The following is a 27,550-nucleotide window of genomic DNA, read 5'->3' as shown; positions in this document are numbered from 1 at the left end:
AGAAATGCGTTCTCTTTATTTTTCTTCTATAGACAATTTTAGAGTTTTTTGGAGAAAGAGTACAATAAAAATTCAATCAACATATATTCTGATAATGGAAATGTTAATTTTCTTAACTAAAATTCTACTTTAACTGAATTTTTGATGAACTCCATTCAAAATGCACTGAAATCTGAAAATAACACGAATTTTTATGGAAAGAAAAATTTCTATATGTTTCTCTATCCTAAGAGAATTAGGAGGCTAAAAGGAAACAAAACCGTTGTATCTCGTTGAGAAAGCATTGTGTGCAGTGAAGAACTTTAATATTCTTGGCGAGAAATGTTGGACTACATTACAAGGAAACGTTGAAGCCTATTTGATAGTATTAGAAGCTAAAGTATTTTGATACTAACAAAAGAGACCAAAAAAAAAAAAAAAAGCCATTACATAGCTTGATTTAGTCAAATATAATAATAAAAAACTGGCAAACCTTATTTTTTAATTTGTTTTACTGTGACATTTAAAGTGTACAGTATATAAATTAGAGAAAAATGTTTGGACTGCATTAAATATCTTACACATTTAATCCTCTTCATAAATCTCATGGATGGCACTGAGACAGCAGTAAGCAACTTTAACTGCCGGGCTATTTTCTAAACCATGACTTTCACACGTGGCTTTGATGGAAGTATTCCAGAGTGTTTTTAATAACATTTTAGAGCATGACTGTCCCACAGATTATTTCTTTCACCTGGGCACTGCTTAGAGAGTGAATAAAAAATCCAAGAAGAGATCCAGTTGCCACACCGATTACCACCTGCAAAACTCCTCCGAGGACATTAACAATTGTGGAGTCTGAAAAAGACAGAAAAAGACAAACTTCAGACAGAATTCTTAATCCTTAAGTACTCAAACTTTACTTCTACAATTATTGGAATGAAGCATCTAATTACAGATGAGGAAATTTATAGACCCTCTACATTCTTAAATATATGTAACTTAAAGTGTTTGGTAAAAAGAGCCTATCTTATAAGATTTGGGTTTTTTTTTTTTTTTATCTTATAAGAAAAGTATGCATACAATTGGAGACAAATTATGAAACAGGCTAAGATATGATCTGTGCAGTTTTTTACGCATTTACTTCAATACAAATTTAAAGGGCCTAAGAAAATGTGAAAGAGGAAATTCATAATTAAAACCTAATCTGCTCTATTGCATTATATGCAGAGGCCAAGCGACTTAGAGAGATCTAGCTAAGCTTTCAAATTATTGTTTAAGAGCCTGGTTTTTAATCATAAGTGTGCATTGGTTTTAGTATCTCCGATATGTATAGACTGCAGTAACCTAAGAATCTGGAAATAAAAGTCAAAAACCTCTTCTTACTGTAATGAGTTCAAGGCACTCATTCCTTCTCAAATGTTTACTCTAAAAGTAAATCTGAAAAGAAACGACTTTTGAAATTGCTCTTAGAAGAGTTTTTATTTGTTGATTCACTTCTTTGAAAGAGGTAAGTAGAACTTACATTCTTCCCCACAGCATAAGAGGATTTAGGAAACTCTAATGGATAATCTTTGCTAGAACATTGTGAAGAAAACTATATTAAAATTACTCCATACATAAAGCCCCTCTTCGCACGCTGTTCTGAGGAAAAATGTACTCAGTAACTAGTTATTTATTGTTATTGCAGCAACTGCCTCATGTAGTATTATTTTTGTTTAGCTAGGACAATTGTCTGCCAGGTAACGGTATAACTGTCAAAAGCATCTCTCTGTGATACTAGCACAACACTCAACCTATGACAGTAAATAATTTACTATAAATGTGTAGAAACTAGCTAATTTGTTTCAATCTCTGGTATATTAAAGTTGTTTAAAAAAGATGAAAAAAGGTTTCTTGGCTCTCATCCCTGGAAATTTCAGTAAGTCTGGCAGGGCCTGGGAGCCACATTTTAAAGAAGCATCTAAGTCGTCCTGATCCAGAAGGTCTATGGGCCACACCGGGAGGGAGCGGGAGGGGGAGGAGTGGGATCCTATCAGAGTCAATTAGGAAGGTTCTTCAGACTATCCAGACCTTCTCTTTCTATCGCCACCCTCACACCCCCCACAACTCTGGATTGTAAAAACCCCAGCCCTGACACCCCCCACCTCTCTTCTCTCCCCTCCCCCTCCCCCTCCCCCGTTATTCTAATGTAAACATTGTTGCTCTAAAGCAGTAGTTCTTAATCTTGACTGCACTGGTTTCCATTCTCAGTTTCTGAGTGAATTGGTTTAAGGAAGTCCCTGGGTGGTGCAAACAGTTAACCCACTCAGCTGCTAATAAAAAGGTGGAAGTTTAAGTACACCTGAAGGCACCTCAGAAGAAAGGCCTGGTGATCTACTTCTGCAAAATCAGCCATTGAAAACCCTATGGAGCACTAGATATTCTACTCTGCGAGGGGTTGCCATGAGTTGGAATCAACTCGAGGGTAACTGGTTTGCTGGTTGGTTTAGGGCCCATATATGAGTATTCTTTAAAACTTCCCAAGTATTTCTAACGTGAGAATGATTGATTTAAAGGTATGTACCAGGAAAGCAGTGAGAAAATAAGTTTGGAAAGGTACAGTAGAGTTAAAATAAGGACAAGAGTGTACAACTGACCTAATAGGTAAAAGGGATCCTCACTGGTTCTTGAGGAGATAACAGGAGGTAACGCTATGAAAACAATGTTGTGAGAAGATTAACTTGCCAGTATACACAGCAGGCACTGGAAGGCAGGAATGGGCTGGAAGGCAGACCCTGGGACAGTGTGAAGAGGTCATGCTCTGGTAACTGTCATAAATTATACGTAATCATAAAACGGGACGATAACTACAGGAGTTGGAGAAACTGAGAATGCATGGCTTTCCAAGAAGGTTCCCACATAATAATCTGAGGCTAAGGTTTTTTTTTTTTAAGTTTAGGCTACAATTACACTTTGTCAATAGTATAGGTTAAAAATCTTCTCTCTCAATCTTAGAAGGTAAGATTAAGAAATGCCAAAGGATAATAAAAACCCCAAAACCAAATTCATTGGCTCAGAGTTGATTCCAACTCATCTCGCCCATACAGGTCAGGGTAGAACTGCCCCATCGGGTTTCTAAGGCTGTAATCTTTACCGATGCAGATTGCCACATCTTTCTACTGTAGAGTGGCTGCTGGGTTCAAACCACTGACCTTTAGGTTAGTAGCCAAGCGCTTAACCACTGCACCATCAGGACTCCTTAAAGGGTAATAAGGTGTTAAATAACAGCGTGTCAAAAAATGTCTTAAATTCCTCTTCTATTATTACATAAAACAAGATACGTCCATACCAGACACAAATTAAGTATTTCTTATTTGCAAGGATCAGTAAAACCCATTGAAACCATTTCTATCACTACCGATGAAATGCTAAAGATGAGGGGACAGAAACTGTCCCTCTTTTAAAGCATTCTGTTTCTTCTGCTTGGATGGCTCTGTCACTCGTGCTCATTGAAGAAAATCTACTCATCCTTCGTGTTGTCTCCAAGATTAAACTTTCCCAGATCCCTCCACGCAGAAGCTGTTCTCCTCCTTCTTGAAACTTCACTACTTTGTACCCCCTTATTGCACTTCTTGCAGACTCTGGAACAGCCAATCTCCAGAGACAGGAAGGGAGTAAAGTTACGTACTGGTCCTTCTGGGTACAGAACTCCTGGAGTTGTTTTCTCTACTTTTATTTTGACTTTATCAATTATCAAGCAAATATGCTAGGCTTATAACATTTTAATCTATGTCTCTAGAGTGCAAGAGAACAGTATGTTGTGAACTGCCTAGTTACCTGTGGAAAATGCTATGAACAGGCACATGTTAAAGCCAGTGATGGCTAGAAGGTCATCAAAGCTGCCAGCAGCCATGAGTAAGGTTGGGGCACCTGTTTTAACACCATAGCCTTCTTCCTGCAAACGTAGCATTGAAGGCACCACAACAGCTGGAGATACGGCACCTAAAACAAAACTAAGCAGGCAGTACTTTAAACATTTCTGATAGTATCTTAATATCTTTTTTTTTTTTTTTAATTATAATAACCTCTACTTGTTTGGAGGCTACCCTTTGTAGACTTTTACCTACAGTCTTTCACATGGCAGACAAGTGCCAAAGCAGAAACTCATACACACAAATTCCACAGAACACTGTTTTTTGTTTTTGTTTTTAATTACTGTACTTTAGATGAAGTTTTATAGAACAAACTAGCTTTTCACTAAACAATTAGTACACATATTGTTTTCTGACATTTGTTACCAACCCCATGACATGTCACCACTCTCCGTTCTCGACCTTGGATTCCCTATTACCAGCTTTCCTGTCCCCTCCTGCCTTCTAGTCCTTGCCCCTGGGCTGGTGTGCCCCTTTAGTCTTGTTTTATTTTATGGGCCTGTCTAATCTTTGGCTGAAGGGTGAACCTCAGGAGTGACTTCATTACTGAGCTAAAAGGGTGTCTGGGGGCCACACTTTCGGGGCACAAAACACTGCTTTTTAAAGTGTGGCCATAGATAACGTCCAATAGAAATGCTTAGATTGCCTTAAAATATATATATATATATGATATACATACGTGTATGTATGTGTATATATATATACACACACACATATGTATGTATCAAACCAAACCAAACCCATTGCCATCAAGTAGATTCTGACTCATAGTGACCTTATAGGACAGAATAGAGCTGCCCCACAGGGTTTCCAAGGAACGGCTGGTAGATTCGAACTGCTGACCTTTGAGTTAGCAGCTCTTAACCACTGCGCCACCAGGGCTATATATATGATTTGTTTATTATTTTGTGAGTGGTATAGAAGATCCGTCCCTGGGTGGTGCAAGTGGTTAATGCGCTCAGCTGTCAACTGAAAACTGGAAGTTCAAGTTCACACAGAGGAGCCTCAAAAGAAAGGTCTGGAGACCTACTTCTCAAAAACCAGCCATTGAAAACCCTCTGGAGCACATTTCTTTTTTTTTAATTTTTATTGTCCTTTAAGTGAAAGTTTACAAATCAAGTCAATCTCTCATACAAAAACTTATATATACCTTGCTATATACTCCTAATTCCTCTCCCCCTAATGAGACAGCACACTCCTTCCCTCCACTCTCTATTTTTGTGTTCACTCAGCCAGCTTCTGATCCCTTCTGCTCTCTCATACCCCCTCATGGAGCACATTTCTACTCTGACATACATGGGGTTGCCATGAGTCAGAATCGATTCGATGGCAACTGGTGAATAGAAGACCTCATGGGGCTAAGACCCAGAAATCTGCCTTTTTCTTAAACTAAACATTCATGCTATGAGGTTTGGAAGCCAGTGACACTATCAGGACTTGGTACGTAATGGAAGAAAACAGATTAGGAGGAGGAGGTTGTGATGACAGTGATAATAACAGAAGCTGCAGCAGTAACGGCAAGGAGCATTTTACATGCCAAACGCTATTTTAAGTACTTTACATGTGTTAACTAATTTGATTCTCAAAACAACCCTATGAGGTAGACTTAATCATAATCATAATCATCATTTTACAAATAAGGATCGAGGTCCAGAGAAATTGGTAATTTGCCAAAAGTCACATGGTAGAAAGTTGCAGAGTTGGGATCTGAACCCAGGCAGTATAGCGCCAGAGTCTAAACCATGACAAGTAAGAACTTCTCATTTTTTACCTACTTAACTAAAACCAGGTATTATAGAGCCAACTCCAACTCAAGGCCACCTAATGGGTGTCACAGTAGAACTATGCTCCACAGAATGCAAAATGGTACAACCATTCTGGAAAATGATATGGCGCTTCCTTAGAAAGCTAGAAATAGAAATACCATATGATCCAGCAATCCTACTCCTAGGAATATATCCTAGAGAAATAAGAGCCATCACACAAACAGACATATGCGCACCCACGTTCACTGCAGCATTGTTCACAATAGCAGAAAGACACCAAAAACCTAGGTGCTCGTCAACAGATGAATGAATGAACAAACTATGGTACATACACACAATGGAGTACTATGCAATGATAAAGAACAATGATGAATCTGGGAAGCATCTCACAACATGGATGAATCTGGGGGGGATTATGCTGAGTGAAATAAGTCAATCACAAAAGGGCAAATATTGTATGAGACTGCTACTATAAAAACTCATGAAAAGGTTTACACACAAAAAGAAACAATCTTTGATGGTTACGAGGAAGGGGAGGGGTGGGGATGGAAACACACTAAATAGACATGTCATAACTTTGGTGAAGGGTAAGACAGTACACAATACCGGGGATGCCAGTACAACTTGTATAGGGCAGGGTCATCGAAGCTCCATAGTCACATCCAAACTCCCTGAGGCAGTGAATTACTTCCTGGGCATAGGGCCGTGGGGACCATGGTCTTGGGGAACTTCTAGCTCAATTGGCATAACATAGTTTATAAAGAAAATGTTCTACATTCTACTCTGGAGAGTAGCGTCTGAGGTCTTAAAAGCTTGTGAGCAGCCATTTAAGATACTCCATTGGTCTTACCCTGTCTGGAGCAAGGGAGAATGAAGAAAACCAAAGACACAAGGGAAAGATTAGTCCAAAGGACTACTAGACAGCAACTACCACAGCTTCCGCCAGACTGAGTCCAGCACAACTAGATGGTGCCCGGCTACCACCGCCGACCACTCTGACAGGGATCACAATAAAGGGTCTCAGGCAGAACTGGAGAAAAATGTAGAATAAAATTCTAACTCACAAAAAAAGACCAGACTTACTGGCCTGACAAAGACTGGAGAAACCCCAAGAGTTTGTAAAGCTGCCGGCCAGGGCTTCCCCCGGCTCCACTGCAGTTTCCCAAACCAAGGTTTCTGGCTGCGGCTTGGCTGGACCACGCCGTAGCCCTAACCTCGGTTTGTATTTGGCACTGGAATCCTGTGCATACATGAACCAGGATCTTGGCACACGTGCAGAACCTAAAGAGCTGTGGCCCTGAAGTTGACCCCAAACCTGAACTTTGCCGAAGAGGAAGATGTTCTTCGGCACACAGCTACATTCGAGCCCATTTGAAAAGCAAAGGGTCCCTTCCTTTGCTACAGACTCAGCACCTGGATCTCCAAATATGGAAATAGGAGGGATCAGGGTGGCTGATTTTGGGTGCCAATCCCTGTCCCTTGGGGACTGGAGGGCATAAAAGCTCCAAGCTCCCCTGTGGTGGGGAGCTCATGGTCTTTTGGCTGCTAAGCCCCACGTTGGTCCTTGTTTGCATAAACAATAAACTTCCACTTTCTGTTTCCCTTGCAACTGGTGGTATGACTCCATCTTATTTAGATTGGCTAACAGAACAGGACAAAAACCCTTGTTTGGTTACAGATTTTGGTGACTCTGTTGGAACCCAAGGACTCTGAAACATGCGTGGTGAGTATCTGAACCCCAGAAACCCCTTAAGGCGTGGTCTGACCTCATCTGGTCTGTAAGGAGTGTCAGGTGGCCACCGCGATCCCTGCCCCAGGAAAAGTCCACCAGGTCCCCACCACAGCTGGGAACAGAAACTGGACGGAAAAGGCCTCCAAATTCAGATAATCAGAAATTGGTTAAGCACTACCCTCTGAACCAGGTTGTTCCACTGGTCATTTGAGGGAGGGTACAGTCCCCCCACGGGCCAGGCAACAAAGAGGGTGGCAACAGCGCAGTCCTAGGACCAGACCCCATCTGAGACAAAATGAGGGAAGTGGGAGGTTGTGGCCCTGGGGCCCAACCTCAGCCTAGCTGGGGTACCTTGCCCCATCTGACACCAAGGGTATCAGGTTACCCCGCTATCAGCGATGGTTGGGGAGGTTGAGGCAGGACTAAGAAATCTGCAGGTCTGAGCCATAAGAGGGACTGAAGCCCTGCCAATATTGTCCTTGTTACTCCGGAGGTCGCCCCGCCATCGGCGACGATCTTTGTCCATCTGTGACCACCCAAGGCTAATCAGCAGTTGATAGAGGGTATTTAAGCCTCTCCAGAGTGGCCCAACACTGGTGACAATCTTTCTTTCTGAACACCCTCTTCTTTTCTTTCCCTTTCTTTCTATCTCTGCTCTCTGACAGCAGAAGATGGATAATTTAGTTTATGGTCATTGATTTTGGTTAAGTCCTGATTTTGGTTTTGGTTCAGGCTTTGGTTTTGGTTTTGTTCAGGGTCCTGGGGGACGTCCTTCTTGTATTGATATTCTTTGCCTGTCTGTTGGGCATTCCTCTAGGTTGGGGGGCGTCCTTCTGTCTGAACGCATTGGAACCAGTGTTGTCTGTCCCCGTGTCTTCGCCTGAGTGTGTAGGTGTAAGAACATGGATAATACTAAAAGCATTTCAAAGCATTCACCCTTAAGGTGTACTTCAAAGAACTGGGATAAATTTGGTTGTGATTGTGGGAAAAAGAGAAAGCCCACCATGTCGACCCCAGGGCTAATGATGAACAGCCCTTACAATTGCAGCAGCATGCGGCTCTCCTCCAGGACCTGTACCAGGGGAGAAGGGGTGAAGAATTAACCAAGGATGGCAGTTCAGATGTTCTGGGAATTTTCCCTTGTCATCTTCACCCCTTGCTATCGAGGGACAAATGTGGCCCTGGGTGCCACAAAGCCAGAACAGAGCCAACAGGGAGGGCTAGCCCTTGGCCAGTATCCGCTCCACCAAACAACTCCAGCAGTGAATAGATGTCAGGTTACTTTTAGCATAGCAGACCTGATTAACTGGAAGAGTAACACCTCAGGATGTCATGAGAAACCAAGGAAATTGTAAGAGCTATTTACTGCCATCTTTAAGTCTTTTGATCCCACCTGGGCAGACTGTCAATTTCTCTTAAGCACCCTCCTCCCCTCAGAAGAGGGGTGGGTGGTCTTAGACAAGGCCCAAGAGGAAGCCCAGAGGCGACATGATGCTCAACCAACCAGAGATGCAGTCAAGACATCTTCTCCCTTCAAGACCCCCGCTGGGAACATAATTGCACGGCAGGCTCATCCACTATCGGGACTGTTTTTTAGAGGGCCTTAGGGGTGCAATGCCTGAGCTCTTAAATTGGAGTAGGGTATATGAAATTAAACAGTGTAAAGATGAGGATCCTGCAGCTTTCCTCGAAAGAGTTTGTAGAGCCTTCAGATATTATACTGATTGGGATCCAGAGGATCCAGCAAAAGCTCATGTGGTCAATAGTATTTTTATAAGACAGTTTTTAGTGTGCCCTGGACACTGGGAACAGATTTCACAAAATAGAGGGGGTGAGTAACTATGAGTATTGAACACCTAGTCAGGTTGGCATTCAAGGTCTATAACAACAGAGAAGACAAAGGCAGGAAGCACCAGGTTGCCCTACCAGCAGCAGCTGTGCATACTAGGCCCCCTGAGGGGAGATCTGTGGGCCCCAGTGAGGCCTGACCTCAACCCCTTCTGGGAAAGAGCCAGTGTATATATTGTAAGCACGAGGGCCACTGGAAGAGAGAGTGGCCCAAGTGAAAGAGCAAGCACCGAGTAATTCAACACCATTCCTCTCTGGTTGATAATCCCAGCCCATTGGCTTAATCTATTGCCGCTCCAGATATGGCCACTCTATCCCTACTCTGTTCCTGGAAGACTCTGTCCACTGTGACTGTTTCTGGACAGTGGGCCTGGTCCATACCAGCTGTTCAGATCCACAAGATCAACCTTTAGCAGACGCCGGTTTAGAAATCTTCATAAGTGGGAGTAGCTTGGTCGAGGATGGCCGACAGACAGCAGACTACACAGTTGTCAGCCACACTGAGGTCCTCGAGACAAACGCTCTCTTAAATGGAACCTCAGCCCAAAAAGCCAAGCTGGTTGAGGTGACCCAGGCCTTGTGTTTGGCCAAGTCCAAGTGGGTGACCATTTATATAGATTCAGAGTACGTGTTGTCAGTTTTACATGTACATGGGACTTTGTGGAAGCAAAGGAAGCTTATAAGTTGGGCCAATAAAGAAATCGAACACAGTCAATAGATTTTGCAACTCCTTGAGCCAGTGTCACTCCCCACTGCTCTGGCAGTGGTACACTGCAAAGGACATCAACAGGAAGATACAGTAGTGGTCCAAGACCACCAAAGGGCCGATTTAGAGGCCAAGCAGGTGGCTAGAACTGTGACCCCAGTAGTAGTGACTGATTCTAGCTTGCCACAAGCTACAGAAGACCTTTATAAGGCCCCTTCATGATAGTTGCAGAAATAGGGGCCAGGCAGGGAAGAAACAACTGAAGAGACTTAGAGAAGTAAAAGGGTAGAAAGCAAGAATGAAGAGATAATGGAAAGGGAAGAAGAAAAGTCAGAGAAGGAAAGAAGGAAAAGAAGTAGAACAGCGAGAGAAGGAAGTAGACAGGTAGGAAGAAAGGGAAAGATGGCTCCAGGCTGGAACATCTTGGGTGTCCAGGAAAAACCTAAATGTAAACATATTTATTCTGCTACTGGATCAGGTTTTAGAGACTTGTGTGTAGCAGGCTCTGCACCACCTGTCACTCTGTATGGTCTCTCTCAGTATTAAAGACTACTATTTACAAAAAAAAAAAAAAGGCAACAAGATCTTCTCGGCAATGTCAGAGGGGACCAAGTACCAGGAATATGTTCCAGGAGATTGCAGGGAAAAAGGTGAACCAGACTATTGAAGTCCACCAGGCCAAGCCTTGCAAGGAGACGTAATTAACATGGGCTAAGACCCTCCCCTTGGCTCTGTTCAGGACTAGGGTTACACCTCAAACCTAACTGAAGGTAAAACCTTTTGAGCTTATGTATGGGTGTCCACTCCACTGTAATTTGTGGGATGGCTTAATTTAACTTAAAGGGAGCATGGATCCACCACTCTCGCACGAAGCCAGCTCCTACTCACGGTATCAACCAACAAGCCCTGCAGAACAGTAAGAATTGGCAGAACAGTGATAATTGACAGACTCAGGTTTCAGAGGATTCAAAGTGATAGACAACTGTGCCAACTGACTGTCATCCCCTGGTGATTGTGCAGGTTGTTTTGGTCTTCTGGATAATAATAGATTTCTTGCTCTGTAAGATCTGGTGCTTGATTCCCTCTGAGCTCAATGACTAACTATTGACTAGCTCTATTCATGGCTCTGTTCATGTTTACCACCTATATGTGGCCTTATATCCTGCTTGTATATTTCCTATGTCTCTCTGGGGGAGAGGCAGGGCCCCCAGAATGGCAGGGTAATTATCTCATAAGCACCTCAAATGCTCTCCATTTAAAAGATCACCGGGTCTGTTTCACACCCCCTACCAGAACTAAAGACTATATAGAAGCAGTCCTAGTCACCAATTACACCCAGGTGCCCCCATCTACTAAAAACACCACTAGATTTCCCACACAATAGGTCTCTCTCTGGGCCCATCTTTCATTCACTCCCATATATGGGATTAACGTTTCCTGGGTTGAAAACCATACCCTATCTGTTCACCGCCCACTGACCAAGAGTTTAATTCCTCTAATTACAATAGGGACTTAGTCCAACAAACTATCTGGAGTCTCACCAACCCTGACGTTAAAGTCTCAGACAACAGAAGTGAGATAACTTGTCTCCAGACTAAACTGACCAACTAAGTCTGTTGCACAGGGGCATCTACTGAGGGAAGACAGCCAGGAATTTCCCAAGAACTTTTTGTTTGCTCCTTGACAACTGCTTGCCTGACCACATGAGGCCTTCCCCCCGGGCACACTCAATTACCTCCAAAGCACATTGACAATGCCACAGAAAAGAATACCAAAGCCCCACGTGCTGAATATATTGACCTGAACTTTATGTTTCCTTAGCCCCAAACTTACAGAGCAATGCTTAGCTCAAGCTGGCTAATGCCACCCTCAATAACTGCACCATTACTAAATCTTTATGTGCTCCCAATGGATATATCTGGATATGTGGATCTGGCTCATATCCAAACAGCAGCAGCTCAGCTCACCAGTATCCAGATTTTGGGTGGGCAATACCTTGCATCGACCCTGTCATGACCACCAGTCAATGCTCCCTAGGATTTTCATCGCCCTTGGGCACCAGTGTCCACATATTCCAGGTCTCTAACCAAACCTCATGTTATAGATGAAAGAGAGCACTAGGTTTAATTCTGGCTGGGGCAGGTGTAGCAGTAGGACTCCTGACACCTTGGTGAGAATTTGCCTATCCTGAAGCCACCCTTCATTACTTGACCCTATCCATAGAAAGTACTGCACAATCCATAGCTTGAGATGTCAAAGATCAAAAAAGAGCATTGACTCTCTGGCGACAGCGGTCTTAGACCATTGTATACCTCTGGACTATTTGCTAGCTGTACAAGAGGGTGATTGAGCAGTAACCAACACCTTTTGCTGCATTTACGTTAACACCTCCAGCGATGTGGAGGTAAACGTGAAAAAGATTTATGAGAAAGCTAAGTGGCTAGACAAGTTCATCCAAGGCCCAACTTCACAAGATGTCTGGATATAATAAAGGCAGCAATCCCAAGCCTAACATGGTTTCTTCCTCTTCTAGGACCCTCCGTCATGGTCATTCTGCTACTTGTATTAGGACTTTGTATGTTTAACCTTTTAGTAAAGTTTATGTCCTCCAGACTTCGGAAGTTCCACCTGATGCTGCGACAGGGGTATCAACCTATGACCCCCCAGAGGTTCCAGCTAGAGCCCAGTTCTACGCCAACGCCCTGGCCAGCAGGAAGAAGCTACAGAAGATGAGATCTTCGGCCCTAAACCCTTTTTAAGATTAAAAGAAACCTGTTGAGGGGATGGAAGCCATCGCCAAGGCTTTCCCTGCTTCACCAGTTTCCCCCCTCCCTCACAGCCTGCCAAGCCACAGTTTCTGGCTACAGCTTGGCCCAGCCGCACCACAGCCCTAACTGCAGTTTGAATTTGGCGTTGGAATCCCGCACATGCATAAACCAGGATCTTGGTGTATGCACAGGACCTAAAGAGCCGTGGCCCCAAGGTTGACCCCAGACCTGAACTTCCCTGGAGAAGATGTTCTCTGGCATACAGCTGTTTCTGAGCCCATTTAAAAAGCAAAGGGCTCCTTACTTTGCTACATGGCTCAGTACCTGGATCTCCAAATAAGGGCATAGGAGGGATCAGGGTGTGGGATTTTGAGGGCAAATCCCTGCCCCTTGGGGACTTGAGGGCATAAAAGCTCCAAGTTCTCTTGAGGCAAGGAGCTCATGGTCTTTTGGCTGCTAGGCCTCATGTTGCTCCTTGTTGTGCAAACAATAAATTTCCACTTTCTGCTTCCCTTGCAACTGGTGATGTGGCACCCATCTTATTGCTAGCAGCTAATAGGACAAGAACCCTCCTTTGGTTACATATGGACTCCAAACACCCTTTTAGCTCAGTAATGAAGTCACTCTTGAGGTTCACACTTCAGCCAGAGATTAGACAGGTCCATAAAACAAAATGAAACTAAAGGGGCCACAAACCCAGGGGCAAGGACTTGAATGCAGGAAGGGTAAGGAAAGCTGGTGATTCAGGACCGAGGTTGAGAAGGGAGAGTGCTGACATGTCAGGGGTTGGTAACCAATGTCACAAAACAATATGTGTACTAACTGTTTAATGAGAAGCTAGTTTGTTCTATGAACCTTCATCTAAAGATTAAAAAAAAAGAAAGAACTGTGCTCCACTGGGTTTTCAATCACTGATTTTTCAGAAGTAGAGGGCCAGAACTTTATTTGAGGCACCTGTGGGTGGACTGGAATCTCAAACCTTTCATTTCGCAGCTAAGCTTAACCATTTGCACCACCGAGGGACTCTTCCTATCTCCTTATTAGGACTGAATACTAAGTGCTTTGCTATTTATTTACTTCTCATAGTTCTTAATCACGAGAAGTAAGGACTGACAACAGGAAGAAGAGACAGCAGAACTACCAAATCACAACAGTCTGGTGACAAGGAAGGAGGAAAACAGTCCTAGGTGTTGATGACTGTTGATGTGTTTATTATTCTTTGTACAGACTTATGGTGAGATCCTGTATCTCTCTCATCAGCATGGAACCAGGGGTAGGTAAAAGACCATTACTTCTTCAATTAGCTTAAAGTTAGAGCCTATAGAAACATATATTTTAAAGTTAGGGTATTTAGATTATGCTGGAAAGTCTATGTTGTATTTTCTGATGTCCTTAAGTAAATGCTAATATACATTCTCTTGTATGGAACCATAGAAAGGCCTAAAATCTGTGCATGTTTTCATATGGACAAAGAAAAATCATTACCCCAGTAAAAAGCCCCATCGCCATGGTAAGCCCATCAGGAAGTGGGCAAGAAGAGCAGAAGCGCACGCCTCCACAAGACAAGGACCCATGGATAGTCTCATGCAAACACCCTTCAACCTCTTTAGGGCCTGAAATATAAAGATAGACACACTAAAATAATTCTCTAAAGACATGCAGAGAAGATAGACTTGAGGCATGAGACAATCTTAAATTTTTTCTTCAGCATTCAGACCATGTATGAGTCAACATAAACCTTCCAGGTAATGAGTTTTATTTAGTAAACACTTCAGTATTCTGTTTCAGAGTTAATTTATTTAGACCTCAAGGCCACACTGAGATAGGCAGCATTTTCCAGATGTCCTCCAGTAAGAAGGCACAAGGTAATTTGCTCAAGGTCATGAAATTGGCAAGTGGTAGAGCCAGGTTTTCAACTCAGGCAAGCAGCTGACAGAGTCTGTGCTCATAATCCCCACACTAGCTGACTTAACCCTCTCAGTACTAGCTTTATTTATCATCTGTGGCCCCACAGTGAGGCTAGGGCGAAAAGCCTCATTTGGTTCATGATAGCCCCAAGAACACTTATTCCTGCATTCATAACATACATGGAAAACAAAACAAAACTAAAACGTGAGTCTCATTTTATACACTAGGAAGTCTTCTGAGCCAGAATACTTAACCCTAAGCATGTATATAGGGCTTTACACACCAAAAATAAGAAGTCTTCTCCCTCAGTGACTGTAGTTTATAACTATGGCCTTTATCTCTGTCAGAGAGAAAGGGAGCCTTTATTCTTGGTGCTGTCCCCACTTCACTTTCTCCAAGAAAGCACAGGAATATGTTCTGAGGTCTTGTGAAGCATAAGGTACTAGCTGCACAACAGTCCTGTATGAAATAACTGCTACTTCCTCCTTAAGATTGTCATGCAAAGTGTCCACATCCATTCTGTAAAGCTCAGTGATTATAAACACTCGCAGTATTGGAGGAGTAAAATTCCTGTTCAGTAATTAGAAACCCCCACCTCATACCTGTGAATCCACTTCAAGGCTGGCATGAACCAGTGAGATAGACAGGGCTACGCTTCTCAAAATGGAAGACCATTTGTGTTCAATCTGTACATTATCACTGACGACTGGGATATTCCTGATGAGACACCCAGCAAGCAGCATACCTTGAATGGAGAAGTCAAACTCTGTTGTTAGTTTCCAAACACAGAAAATATTTCTCAGCACCGTAGATGTGAAAGAGACGACTATACAATCCTAGGAACCACTTCCTTTTTGCTTAGTCCTTGGATAAAATGAAGATTTTAAGAAATTAAAGTAATACAATAAAGTACAGGGGCAAAGAAAAGATTTTGATAAACAGATTAAAAAGATTAGGATAGTTAAAAAATATATATATCCCCCAAAATACCTGAACCTAAAAAGTGAGAAAGAGAATGCAGCATTTGGAAAGACTGTGGTCAAATTCTAAATATAAAATTTTTATTGCAATTTTCAATTCAGTCATTCCTTTGGGTACAAACAGCAAACAGTTCCTGAAATTATGTGCTATGTCAGGTTACCTGAAATATCAACAAATACTTAGATGGGTTCCATTTTACCTTCGAATCAGATAATCTAAAAATGCCTAACCTACTTTGCTTCTAAGCAAAGGCTTTGATGAATTATGATGGGATGGACATCACTGCCCTTTCATGTCAGCTAGTGACTCTTCTTTCATTCATCCATTCAACATTCACCAAATGCTTTCAGTATTTTAGACACTATGTCTGCTGGTCTCGTGGTTCCTGCTGATTGCACCACTGCCGATGTTTTTCTGCTTCTCCACTCCGCTGCCCTTGTTGACATTCTCTCCATCTTTAGTGTTATTAGCTCAGTATTATAGCCCTTGGTCATTATTAAAAATATATATATATATTACAGCTCTTTTATTTGAGTCTTGGAGGTCCTCAGTGCAGGGACCCTGGGTCCCAAGGTCGTGCTCCTCTCCAAGCTCTTGTAAATCAGGAGGTCTCCAAGAAATCTCTGTGAGATTGACTGCTTATATAGGAAAACTTGTCAATTTCAAGGTGTGGCTGTCCTCACAGGATGGTAAACTAATTCTATTAGGTGGATTACAAGACACTTAGGCAGACAGCAAACCGACCAATCCTTGCAAGCTGCTTAGATGGACAGCAAACAGATCAATCACCTGGCCAACTGCAGCTCGACCAATCATTTTTGGAAGAACTGCTAACCATGCCAGAAAGGCTGCATAAAAGAAACCCATTACACCACAGTTGCAGTGCTTAAGGAATTACAGAATCAAGATGTTAATCATCAAGGCTGATAATATAAGAGAAAAAGAGATGACCATACATTATTACCCATGAATCCCCTGTGAAGTAGCCTTGTTAAAAATATATATATATATATACATATATATATATATATACACACATTTTAGGCTTTGCAGGCCATACAAAAACAAATCTTCTCATCAACAATAAATTTATGTAAAAGGGACAGAGGAACATGCTAAATGCCACCACTGGGATATAATCAGCAAAATTTAGACTCTGTAAAATACAGTACAAAAGCAGTTTTTTTTTTTTCAATAATGATCTGCTTTAAAATAACTTGGGAGTAGCTGAAACAAGGTTGCCTACATATTGATAATTTTTGCCTACTTAAAAAATTTCTGTAACACAAATTTTTAGAGAAAATAATACTCCCCAATTTTTTTTTTTTTTTCTACCAGAGACAGTGTTCGACCAAGGGAGAGGTCACCATGGGCTGAGAGGCAGGAAGGGGACACCTGCCAAAGCAAAACCAGGCCATTGGGAAGGGAAAAGTGTCTCAGGGAAATTGTTTCACATTCATTTCAGAAACAAACAAAAACACTCCCTCATCACCCATCCCTGGCAATTATTTTGATAAACTCTTAAAAATATAGAACAGGCAATCATCACACGTATTCTGTGTCTTAATATGCGTTTTCTTCATGGATTCACATAATGTTCTGCCCTTGGACACTGGTCTTAATATCATAAAAAAGGTAAGCTTTCTCCATCACAAGTGTAACACTATACAAAGCAACATAAGATATATCATGTATGTACTTTTCACAATACTTTCAGTTATTTGGGGAGATTTTACGTGATCAATGCAAAGCTTTTTCTCTTTCCAGTGTGGTATCTTTTACTTGTTGCAACAATAGACTTGTCTTGGTAAAGAGAAGTTAAGGAGTAAAGAACATTTCCATAGAGTCTAGAACACTGGTCTTCAGTTTCAGCTGCGTATTATAATATTAGCATCATCTGGCAGAGCTTTTAAAATTCTACCCAGGCTGTACTCCATACTAATGAATTGAAAATTTCTGGGGGTGGGACCCACGCATCAGCATTTAAAAAAACTCCCCAGATGACCCCCATGTGCAGCCAGACTTGAGAACTAATAATCTTTCTACTTAGAGCGTGGTCTTGGAGTTTATCATAAATGCAGAATCTCAGGCCCCATCTCAGACCTCTTTAATTAGAACCTACATTTTAACACAACCCCAAGGTCATTCCTATGTACGATAAAGTTTGAGAAGCATTGTTACAGATGCAGGGGTCAGCAAACGTTTACTGTAAAGGGCCAGATAAAAGGCTTTGAGGGCCATCAGTCTCTGTTACAAGTTCAAAACTCTGCTGTTATAGTGCAAAAGCAGCCACACATAATATGTAAACAAATGAGCCTTGATGTGTTCCAATAAAACTGTACTGACAAAAAAACAGGTGGCTTGTCAACCCCTGATTTATAGTACACAGGCTTGTCAACCCCTGATTTATAGTAGACAGGCTTAATTGGAAATAACTCATTTTAACAATAATTCAATTTATAATACTGCTGTTGTGTACTGTCAAGTTGACTCAGACTCGTAGTGAGCCTATATAGGACAGAGTAGAACTGCCCCTATAGGACAGAGTAAACTGCCCCACAGGGTTACCTAGGCTGTAATCTTTAGGGGAGAAGATTGCCAGGTTTTTTCTCCTGTGGAGCTGCTGGTGGGTTCCAACCTCCCACCTTTCAGTTACCAGTTGAGCACTTAACCATTGTGCCACCAGGGCTCCTTATAAACAACTTTAGGGAACAAAAAATAACCATGAGAAGAAAAATAGTTAAGTGAAATAACTTCAGTTTACATAAAACTTAAAAATATATTGAGAAACAGTTCATAGTAAGATATAAATAATTCTACTCCTTTTTTTACATTTAGCTTCAGCTGCTGACCGCAAATTCAAAAGCAAGTAATTTTGGCCTAAGATAACAACTCTGACTTTCCTCACTAGCATAAGCTAACACACACACACACACACACACACACACAAAAACAGCTTTTAGTTTGGGGAATGTGTGCAAATATGTATGTGTAAAACGTAAGTGGTTTTTGAAAAAAACTTAGTGAATAGTAAATCTGTTAGAAAAGAACATAAAACACTTTTTGTGATAAATTGAAAGCAGTAAATTGAAAAATTTTGTAATTAATGGAATTTTAAAAAGAAATATAAAAGGCATAATAGCTAGTTTTAAGAGTAATTTGCATGTATGTCCTGGGTGGGCATCCTCACTGCCTCTGGAAGCACATTTCTGTCTAATTTTTAAGACCATGATATTATATTTTAAATAGACCCAGAGGTGTCCTATTAAATGCTTAACAACCAGCTCTCCAAAACTGTATGCGCCTTTACATTTGTACATAAGTTTATTATACATTTTAATAATATAAAAGATACATTGTGCAGCACACAATTCACAAATATACAATACTCTTTACTGTAAATTCTATGTAGCCAGTGGATTCTAATAGGATGGTCTCACTGATTTTTGTTGAACTGAACTCAGAACCAACGACTGTTGCAGTTGAACCGTGACTTGACAAATTCAGTTGACAAATAATGCTTGAATACTCTCTGGCTCAGCAAAGAAGTCACTCACATCACTGATGAACAAGTGTAGCTTCACCATGACTGTTAGTTGGTATTTTTGGTTATGTGACTGCATAAGATGAAAATGGAACAAGATATATGTCAGAACTTCACTCATTTGTCAATGAAGTGAGTGACTTCTTTGCCAAATCAGAAATTAGTTTTTGAATTCTAGAAGAAAATATCCTCAATTTTTTTGTGCTATTCACAAGGAAAAGGCTACAGACATGACACACTTTTAAGTTTAATCTGAATTATTAATGTTTTCTCCATAACATTTTCAATCTAGACAATTGACAAAACAATCACAAAAGCAATGTATCAATCCTGATTTGTGGCATTTTCTGACTCTGTGGTATAGATACTCCCAATGTGGCTGATTTTAAGCCACTAACATGGTGTCACCGAATGTGGAGCTGGGAAGAGGCACAGCAGCACACCACCATAGGGTGTTTCCGCCATTAAGATACAACAGACACAAATAGTCTTAAGGGCACAGATAAGGCGAAAATGCAGTAAAATCATTAGGAAGTGATGAATTTTGAGTATTTACTGCTCTTTAATATAAATTATTTAATTTTAAGTTTATATAATCTAATATTTTAAAATAGAATGTTTAACAACGGGCTCACAAAATTCCTCAAAATTTAATATTGGTTTTTGCAAGCTGGTACAAATTGGTTCTAGCACACCAAATGAGCTTTTATTCACACAAAACTTTCCAAACTACTATTTAAAAAACTTGATTTATTCTGAAGAAAAGACAACATGGTTAGCACTTACCAAGAAGAGGAGGCAGTGGAGGCAATGTAGGTAACTTAATGAGCCTGAACAGTTGACCTCCAATGAAGGCACAAAAGAACAGGATTATGATTTCAAATTGGTTTCCTCCAAGGAGAATTCCATCACTGATAACTGACCAAACTACCATCCACAGAAGAACAACCATGACAACTGAAATAAACCAGGAAAACTAGTTTCTATCAATAAATTATCATATGCAGACTTTGATATCTTTTAAAAATTGTTTTCTTAAATAAGTATTGAGTAGTAAGTAATGAATGTATTAGTAGCTAAAGAAACTACCAATATTTAGAAAACTGTATATTAAAACATTCTCATTTCTTTCAAGAAACAATTCTTTCAGGTCTCAAGATATGGGTCTTACTATATTGCATTTCATTCTTTTTTTTTTTTGGTGAAAGCTTACAGAGCAAATTAGTTTCTCATTAAGCAGTTAGTACACAAATTGTTTTGTGATATTGGTTGCCAACCCGGTGATGTGTCAACACTCTTCCTTTCTCTACCCCAGGTTCCATGATTCCGTTTGTCCAGGTTTCCTGTCCCTTCCTGCCTTCTCACTTTGCTTTTGGGCTGGTGTGTCCATTAGTCTCATATACGTGACTGACTATAATACATTTTAATTTACTGCATTTAGATGCTTGCTTTCAAGTCTTAGAGTAACAGCTGTATTTCCTGTTATTCTCAACTATATATTTTGACCCTCTAATTTGACTATAAATTCTTTAATTGCATGAACTGGCTTCAATTTTTCTTCCAACATCTAGTTTAGTGCTCTTCAATCAAAATGGTCTTAATAATGCTTGTTCACTAACTCTAAGATTTATATTTATATATACACATATATATTTATATATACACAATTCTATTTTTTATATATATATAGAAAACACATAAGTTAATATTATACATCTTAATAATAAACCCAGTGCCATCAAGTCGATTCCAACTCATAGCGACCCTATAGGACAGAGTAGAACTGCCCCATAGAGTTTCCAAGGAGCGCCTGGCAGACCTTTGGTTAGCAGCCGTAGCACTTAACCACTATGCCACCAGGGCTTCCAATATAAAAGATAAATTGTTTATCATAAATTTTAATAATATAAGATACATTGGGCAGCACATAATTCACAATAAACAATAATATAAAATGTATAAAATAACAGTATTATGTCACCATCAGGAAACAAAATTTATGAAAATATTTCTAATATTATAAAAAGTTATTAAAGAAATCAAAACCATAAAAAAAAGTAGAAGGAAAAAAATCATAGCCCACATTCCAGAGGGAAAAAGGATTTGTTCCTCTACTTTTACCTATAAATTAATTTTCCATAAATTACATATTTATATACACACGTATCAAAAAAATAGTTGCTGTAGAATCAATTCCAATTTATAGTGACCCTATAGGACAGAGTAGAACAGCCCCATAGGGTTTCCAAGGAGTGGTTGGTGGATTCGAATGGCCAACCTTTTGGTTAGCAGCCTGAGCTCTTAACCACTGTGCCACCAGGGCTCCATACACATGGATAGGGCTTGCTAAAGGTAAGTCATGAAGAGCTCTTTGTAAACTGTGAAGCACTGTGTAAGTCTAAATACATAGAAAATGAATACTTATAAGGTTCCTCTAAATTGCTTTTAATTCAGTTAATAATTAACTTCTCATTTATAATTTTGGAAAATCTTATTTTCACATGTAAGATTACTTCATAAGAAAGAATACTTAGTGTAGACTGAATGGGCACAGGGAGGAGTATAGGACAAGAGCAGTACTGTAAGCTTGAGGAACAAAAGTGCAGGAAAATAAGTGAAGGTGTGTTTACATACACCAACCCTCATTTTTCAGGCAGCCTTATGGACAATGATTATAGAATTTTTATAAAAGCTGAGTCTCCAAATCATATCATTCATTTTCATCCTTTCCTTATGTCAAGTCATATCTATTTTATTGTCATGGTTTTAACCAGAAACAGTGGAATTATCTGAATGGTAAACGTTAAAAAATAATAATAAAAAAGGACAGAAAAGGTATAAAATTATCTATTGCCTTGTTAGCTAGTGTATATTTTTGAACCTGTATATTTATTTTGTTTCAAATAAAATTTGAGATTTTTCCCCCCATGCTTTTAGAATCTAACCTAATTTCACTGAAAACACATCTAGAGTCTGAAACACAACATCATACTTGGCTTTCCCATAGTCCCAGATGAGAATGGGAAAAATGTTTTTTCAGAACTCATACGTCAAGTATAACTATAAAGAAGTGAGTCTGGTTTTTTCAGTAATCATAATTTTTAGCTCAAATGTACTACATTCTTCAACATATTTACCTTAAGACATCACATATTTACACTACTGATGCTATTATTCCTCAAAATAATTTTGAAATTGTCTTTAAATTTTCAAAACCCTCTTCTTTCCCCTGCTATACTACACATCCCTCAACACATACACATGTACGCACTTCTTTTTTGAACAACAAAAAAATGGTATTACTGAATCTGAATATCATTTTATTCATTGAATTGATATCAGAATAGCCTTTGGATGCTTCCAAAGACCAAATTCAATTGTAACATTATTCAAAATAGTGCTGACATAAATTCCCAAAGAAAAATCTCAGAAATTTTTTAGTAATAAAAGCTGTATTGGACTGAGCTGAATTGCAAACCAAGATCCTTACTTATAAAATGAGGATTCATGAGAAGGCAGAGTGAAGACGGCAGAATAAACAGACACTTCCGTCGAGCCCTCTACAACAAAGACCCGAAAAAACAAGTGAAAGGAGTATATTTGTGACAAGCTGGGAGCCCTGAGCATCAAAGACAAGCTTAGACAACGAACTGAGGGGCAGGGGGAGGAAGAGGTCATTCAGAAAGGAGAGGAGTTACTGGAACTGAATCTTGGGGAGCCCTCAGGCACCATTCCCAGAGCGGCGGCAGTGGCGGTGGCCGGCTGGTCCTAGCATTCAGCCGCAGTTTCCTCAGGGAGAAGCAGCCAGCCACACAACCCACTCACACCTCTGGAACCTGAGAAGAACTGCGTGCTCGGCAAAAGCTAAGTACTTGCGTATATTTTACCGCGCCCCCCGCCCCCAAGCTGGCTTCAGCGGCTGAATCCCTAGACCTGAGGTAGACCCTGGTGAGCACCTAGACCCATCCTCCCAGCCTTGGGGAAGGAAAAAAATTTGCAACTGGGGGGAAAAGATAATTTGCTAGCTCCATTAACCGGGGGAGCTCAGGATAGAAGCAGGTCCGGTCCAGGCATAAACCGTTCGTGGACCCTGAGCACCCTTCCCTTCTGCATGGACCCGTGTGCGCCTATTTCGGGAGAAAAGGCCCTTGTTGGCAAACTCCAACCATTTCAGCTGTGTGGTGGAGAGGTGGGTGTTTGAAATTTGACATTGCTTTGCCTATTAAACAAGGTCCTCACCTACCCACATCAGGGACCTAAGGACTGATAGCTCCACTCAGGTCACCCAGCCACCCGCGACAGTGGTCCAAAGATAACTGCTACCTCCCAGTCCTTACAGCCAAAAATTTTTGGTGCCCATGGTCCCTCTGCAGAACCGACCCACCAGCACGCTCTAGGGAATAGAGACATGTTTTCCTCAGAGACACTTGGGGGTCGGTTCTCAGCCCCCTGTCTTGTTCAGAGCGTGACCTCCGGCTGCAATCAGATACCGGTATATATGCCTATCACCCCTGCCCCTCTAAGACTGCAGGACAGAGCCTGTACCACACACTTGATATCAGCTACCTAGAAACCTGAGCTGAAGTCGTACAAGAAAACTGAATGGACTCCTAGACTGATATACCTGATAATAGCTCTAGCCAGCTGAGGACAGGTCACCAGAACTCCAAAGGCAAAAATAATCAAGCTAGTTCACTCAAGCAACCCATAGGGGTATACCAAAACAAAACAAAGCAAGCAGCTACGACACAGTAAGCAAGCATAAACTAATACAATAACTTCTAGATGGCTCCGAGACAACAGTCAATATCAAGTTACAAAAAGAAACAGACCATGATCACCTCAAAAGGCTCTCAAAAACAAACAATACAGGGATCTTCTAGATGAAACTGCATTCCTGGAATTACCAGGGGCAGAATACAAAAGTTTAATATACAGAGCCCTTCAAGATATCAGGAAGAAAATGAGGCAATATGCAGAACAAGCCAAGGAACATAAAGATAAAGCAACTGAAGAAATTAGAAAGATTATTCAGGAACATAATGAAAAGTTTAATAAGCTGGAAAAATCCATAGACAGACAGCAATCAGAAATTCAGAAGATTAACAATAAAATTACAGAATTAGATAACTCAAGAGAAAGTCAGAGGAGCAGAATTGAGCAAGTAGAAGCTAGAATTTTTGAACTTGAACATAAATCACTTGGCACCAATATAGTTGAAGAAAAATCAGATAAAAGAATTTAAAAAATGAAGAAACCTTAAGAATCATGTGGGACTCTATCAAGAGAAATAACCTACGAGTGACTGGAGTACCAGAACAGGGAGGGATAACAGAAAATACAGAGAAAATTGTTGAAGATTTGTTGGCAGAAAATTCCCTGATATTGTGAAAGATGAGAATATATCTATCCAAGATGCTCATTGAACTCCAAGTAAGGTAGATCGTAAAAGAAAATCACCAAGACATATTATAATCAAGGTTGCCAAAACCGAAGATAAAGAGACAATTATAAGAGCAGCAAGGGATAAAAGAAAAGTCACCTACAAATGAGGGCCAATAAGAATAAGCTCGAACTACTCGGCAGAAACCATGCAGGCAAGAAAGCAATGGGATGACATATTTAAAAAATTGAAGGAAAAAAATTGCCAGCCAAGAATCATATATCCATCAAAACTGTCTCTTAAATATCAAGGTGAAATTAAGACATTTCCAGATAAACACAAGTTGAGGGAATTCATAAAAACCAAACCAAAACTACAAGAAATACTAAAGGGAGTTCTTTGGTTAGAAAATCAATAATATCATGTATCAACCCAAGACTAGAACACTGTGCAGAGCAACCAGAAGACAAACCAGACAGGGAAATCCAAAAAAACAAAGCAAGATTAAAAAAAAAAAAACTGACACAGGGTAATGGCGATGTTATTATGTAAGAGAAGACAACATTAAAATAATGAAGAGGGAATAAGAAATGTAATCATACACCTCCCATATGGAGAGGAAGATATGGTGATACAAAGAAATAAAAGTTAGTTTCAAATTTAGAAAAATAGGGGTAAATAATAAGGTAACCACAAAGGAGAAAAACTATCCTACTCATCAAAATAAAATACGAGGGAAAAATACAGACTCAGCAGAAACAAAATCAACAACAACAAATATAAGGAAAGGACAATATATAAAGAAAATCTACTCAGCACATAAAATTAAGTGGGAAAAAGAAACTGTCAACACACAAAAAAAGACATCAAAATGATAGCACTAAATTCATACCTATCCGTAATGACGCTGAATGTAAATGGACTAAATGCACCAATAAAGAGGACAGAGGGTGGCAGAATGGATTAAAAAACAAGATCCGTCTATATGCTGCCTACAAGAGACACACCTTAGACTTTGAGAAACAAACAAACTAAAACTCAGAGGATGAAAAAAACTATATCAAGCAAACAACTATCAAAAAAGGAGAGGAGTGGCAATATTAATTTCTGACAAAATAGGCTTTAAAGTTAAATACATCAGAAAGGATAAGGAAGGACACTATATAATGATTAAAGGGACAATTCACCAAGAAGATATAACCATATTAAATATTTATGCACCCATGACAGGGCTGTAAGATACATAAAAAAAAAGCTCTATTAGCATTGAAAAATGAGATAGCCCCACAATAATAGTAGAAGACTTCAACACACCACTTTTGGTGAAGGACAGGATATCCAGAAAGAAGCTCAATAAAGACATGGAAGATCTAAATGCCACAGTCAACCAACTTGACCTCGTAGACATATACAGAACACTCCACCCAACAGCAACCAAGTATACTTTCTTTTCTAGTGCACATGGAACATTCTCTAGAATAGACCACATACTAGGTCATAAAGCAAGCCTTAGAAGAATCCGAAACATTGAAATATTACAAAGCATCTTCTCTGACCATAAGGCCATAAAAGTGGAAATCAATAACAGGAAAAGCAGGGAAAAGAAATCAAACACTTGGAAACTGAACAATACCCTGCTCAAAAAACACTAGATTATAGAAGACATTAAGGATGGAATAAAGAAATTCAGAGAATTCAATGAGAATGAAAACACTTCCTATCAGAACCTTTGGGACACAGCAAAAGCGGTGCTCAGAGGCCAATTTATATCAATAAATGCACACATCCAAAAAGAAGAAAGGGCCCAAATCAAATAATTATCCCTACAACTTGAAAAAATAGAAAGAGAGCAACAAAAGAAATCCACAGGCACCAGAAGACAACAAATAATAAAAATTAGAGCTGAACTGAATGAAATGAAAAACAGAAAAACAATTAAAAGAATTAACAAGACCAAAAGCTGTTTTTTTGAAAAAATCAACAAAATTGATAAACCACTGGCCAAACTGACAAAAGAAAAACAGGAGAGGAAGGAAATAACCTGAATAAGAATTGAGATGGGCGATATTACAACAGACCCAACTGACACTAAAAAATTCATATCAGATTACTATGAAAAACTATACTAAAAAAAATTGAAAACCTAGAAGAAATGGATGAATTCCTAGAGACACACTACCTACCTAAACTAACACAAACAGAGGTACGATAACTAAATAGGCCCATAACAAAAGAAGAGACCGAAAAGGTAATCAAAAAACTCCCAACAAAAAAAAAAAGCCCTGGTCCGGACGGCTTCACTGCAGAGTTCTACCAAACTTTCAGAGAAGAGTAAACACCACTACTACTAAAGGTATTTCAGAGCATAGAAAAGGACAGAATACTACCAAATTCATTCTATGAAGCCAGCATATCCCTGATACCAAAACAAGGTAAAGACACCACAAGAAAAGAAAATTATAGACCTATATCCTTCATGAATGTAGATGCAAAAATCCTCAACAAAATTCTAGCCAATAGAATTCAACAACATATCAAAAAAAAATAATTCACCATGACCAAGTGGGATTCATACCAGGTATGCAGGTATGGTTCAACATTAGAAAAACAATTAATGTAATCCATCACGTAAATAAAACAAAGAACAAGAATCACATGATTTTATCAATTGATGCAGAAAAGGCATTTGACAAAGTTCAATACCCATTCATGATAAAAACTCTCAGCAAAACAGGAATAGAAGGAAAATTTCTCAACATAATAAAGGGCATCCAAAGCCAACAGCCAACACCACCCTAAATGGAGAGAGCCTGAAAACATTCCCACTGAAATAGGGAACCAGACAAGGATGCCCTTTACCACCACTCTTATTCAACATTGTGCTGGAAGTCCTAGCCAGAGCAATTAGGCTAGATAAAGAAATAAAGGGCATCCAGATTGGCAAGGAAGAAGTAAAAGTATCCCTATTTGCAGATGACATGATCTTATACACAGAAAACCCTAGGGAATCCTCCAGAAAAC

At 40.1% G+C, this 27,550-nt stretch overlaps 1 protein-coding gene across 7 annotated transcripts in view; it reads right to left on the bottom strand.

Moving 5' to 3' along the window:
- LOC126076906 (sodium/hydrogen exchanger 9B2-like) overlaps positions 1-27,550 on the bottom strand; it is a 298,466-nt gene that overhangs the window by 246,170 nt on the left and 24,746 nt on the right. For 6 of the 7 annotated variants that reach the window (XR_007517617.1, XM_049885606.1, XM_049885607.1 and 3 more), the window contains 5 exons: positions 19,933-20,103; positions 15,224-15,366; positions 14,199-14,326; positions 3,799-3,974; positions 734-837 (listed from right to left, as the gene is read on the bottom strand). Coding sequence is in view for 6 of the 7 variants with exons in the window: in XM_049885606.1 (XP_049741563.1) it covers positions 734-837; positions 3,799-3,974; positions 14,199-14,326; positions 15,224-15,366; positions 19,933-20,103 (722 nt within the window). In the remaining variant the exon portion in view is untranslated. The remainder of the gene's footprint in view (positions 1-733; positions 838-3,798; positions 3,975-14,198; positions 14,327-15,223; positions 15,367-19,932; positions 20,104-27,550) is intronic. The other variant, XM_049885611.1, reaches the window with a different exon arrangement.

This window comes from Elephas maximus, chromosome 5, assembly GCF_024166365.1.
Source record: "Elephas maximus indicus isolate mEleMax1 chromosome 5, mEleMax1 primary haplotype, whole genome shotgun sequence".
NCBI classification, from domain to species: domain Eukaryota; kingdom Metazoa; phylum Chordata; class Mammalia; order Proboscidea; family Elephantidae; genus Elephas; species Elephas maximus.
Note: the sequence above shows the minus strand (reverse complement) of the source record. Positions and strands in the feature narration are given on the sequence as shown.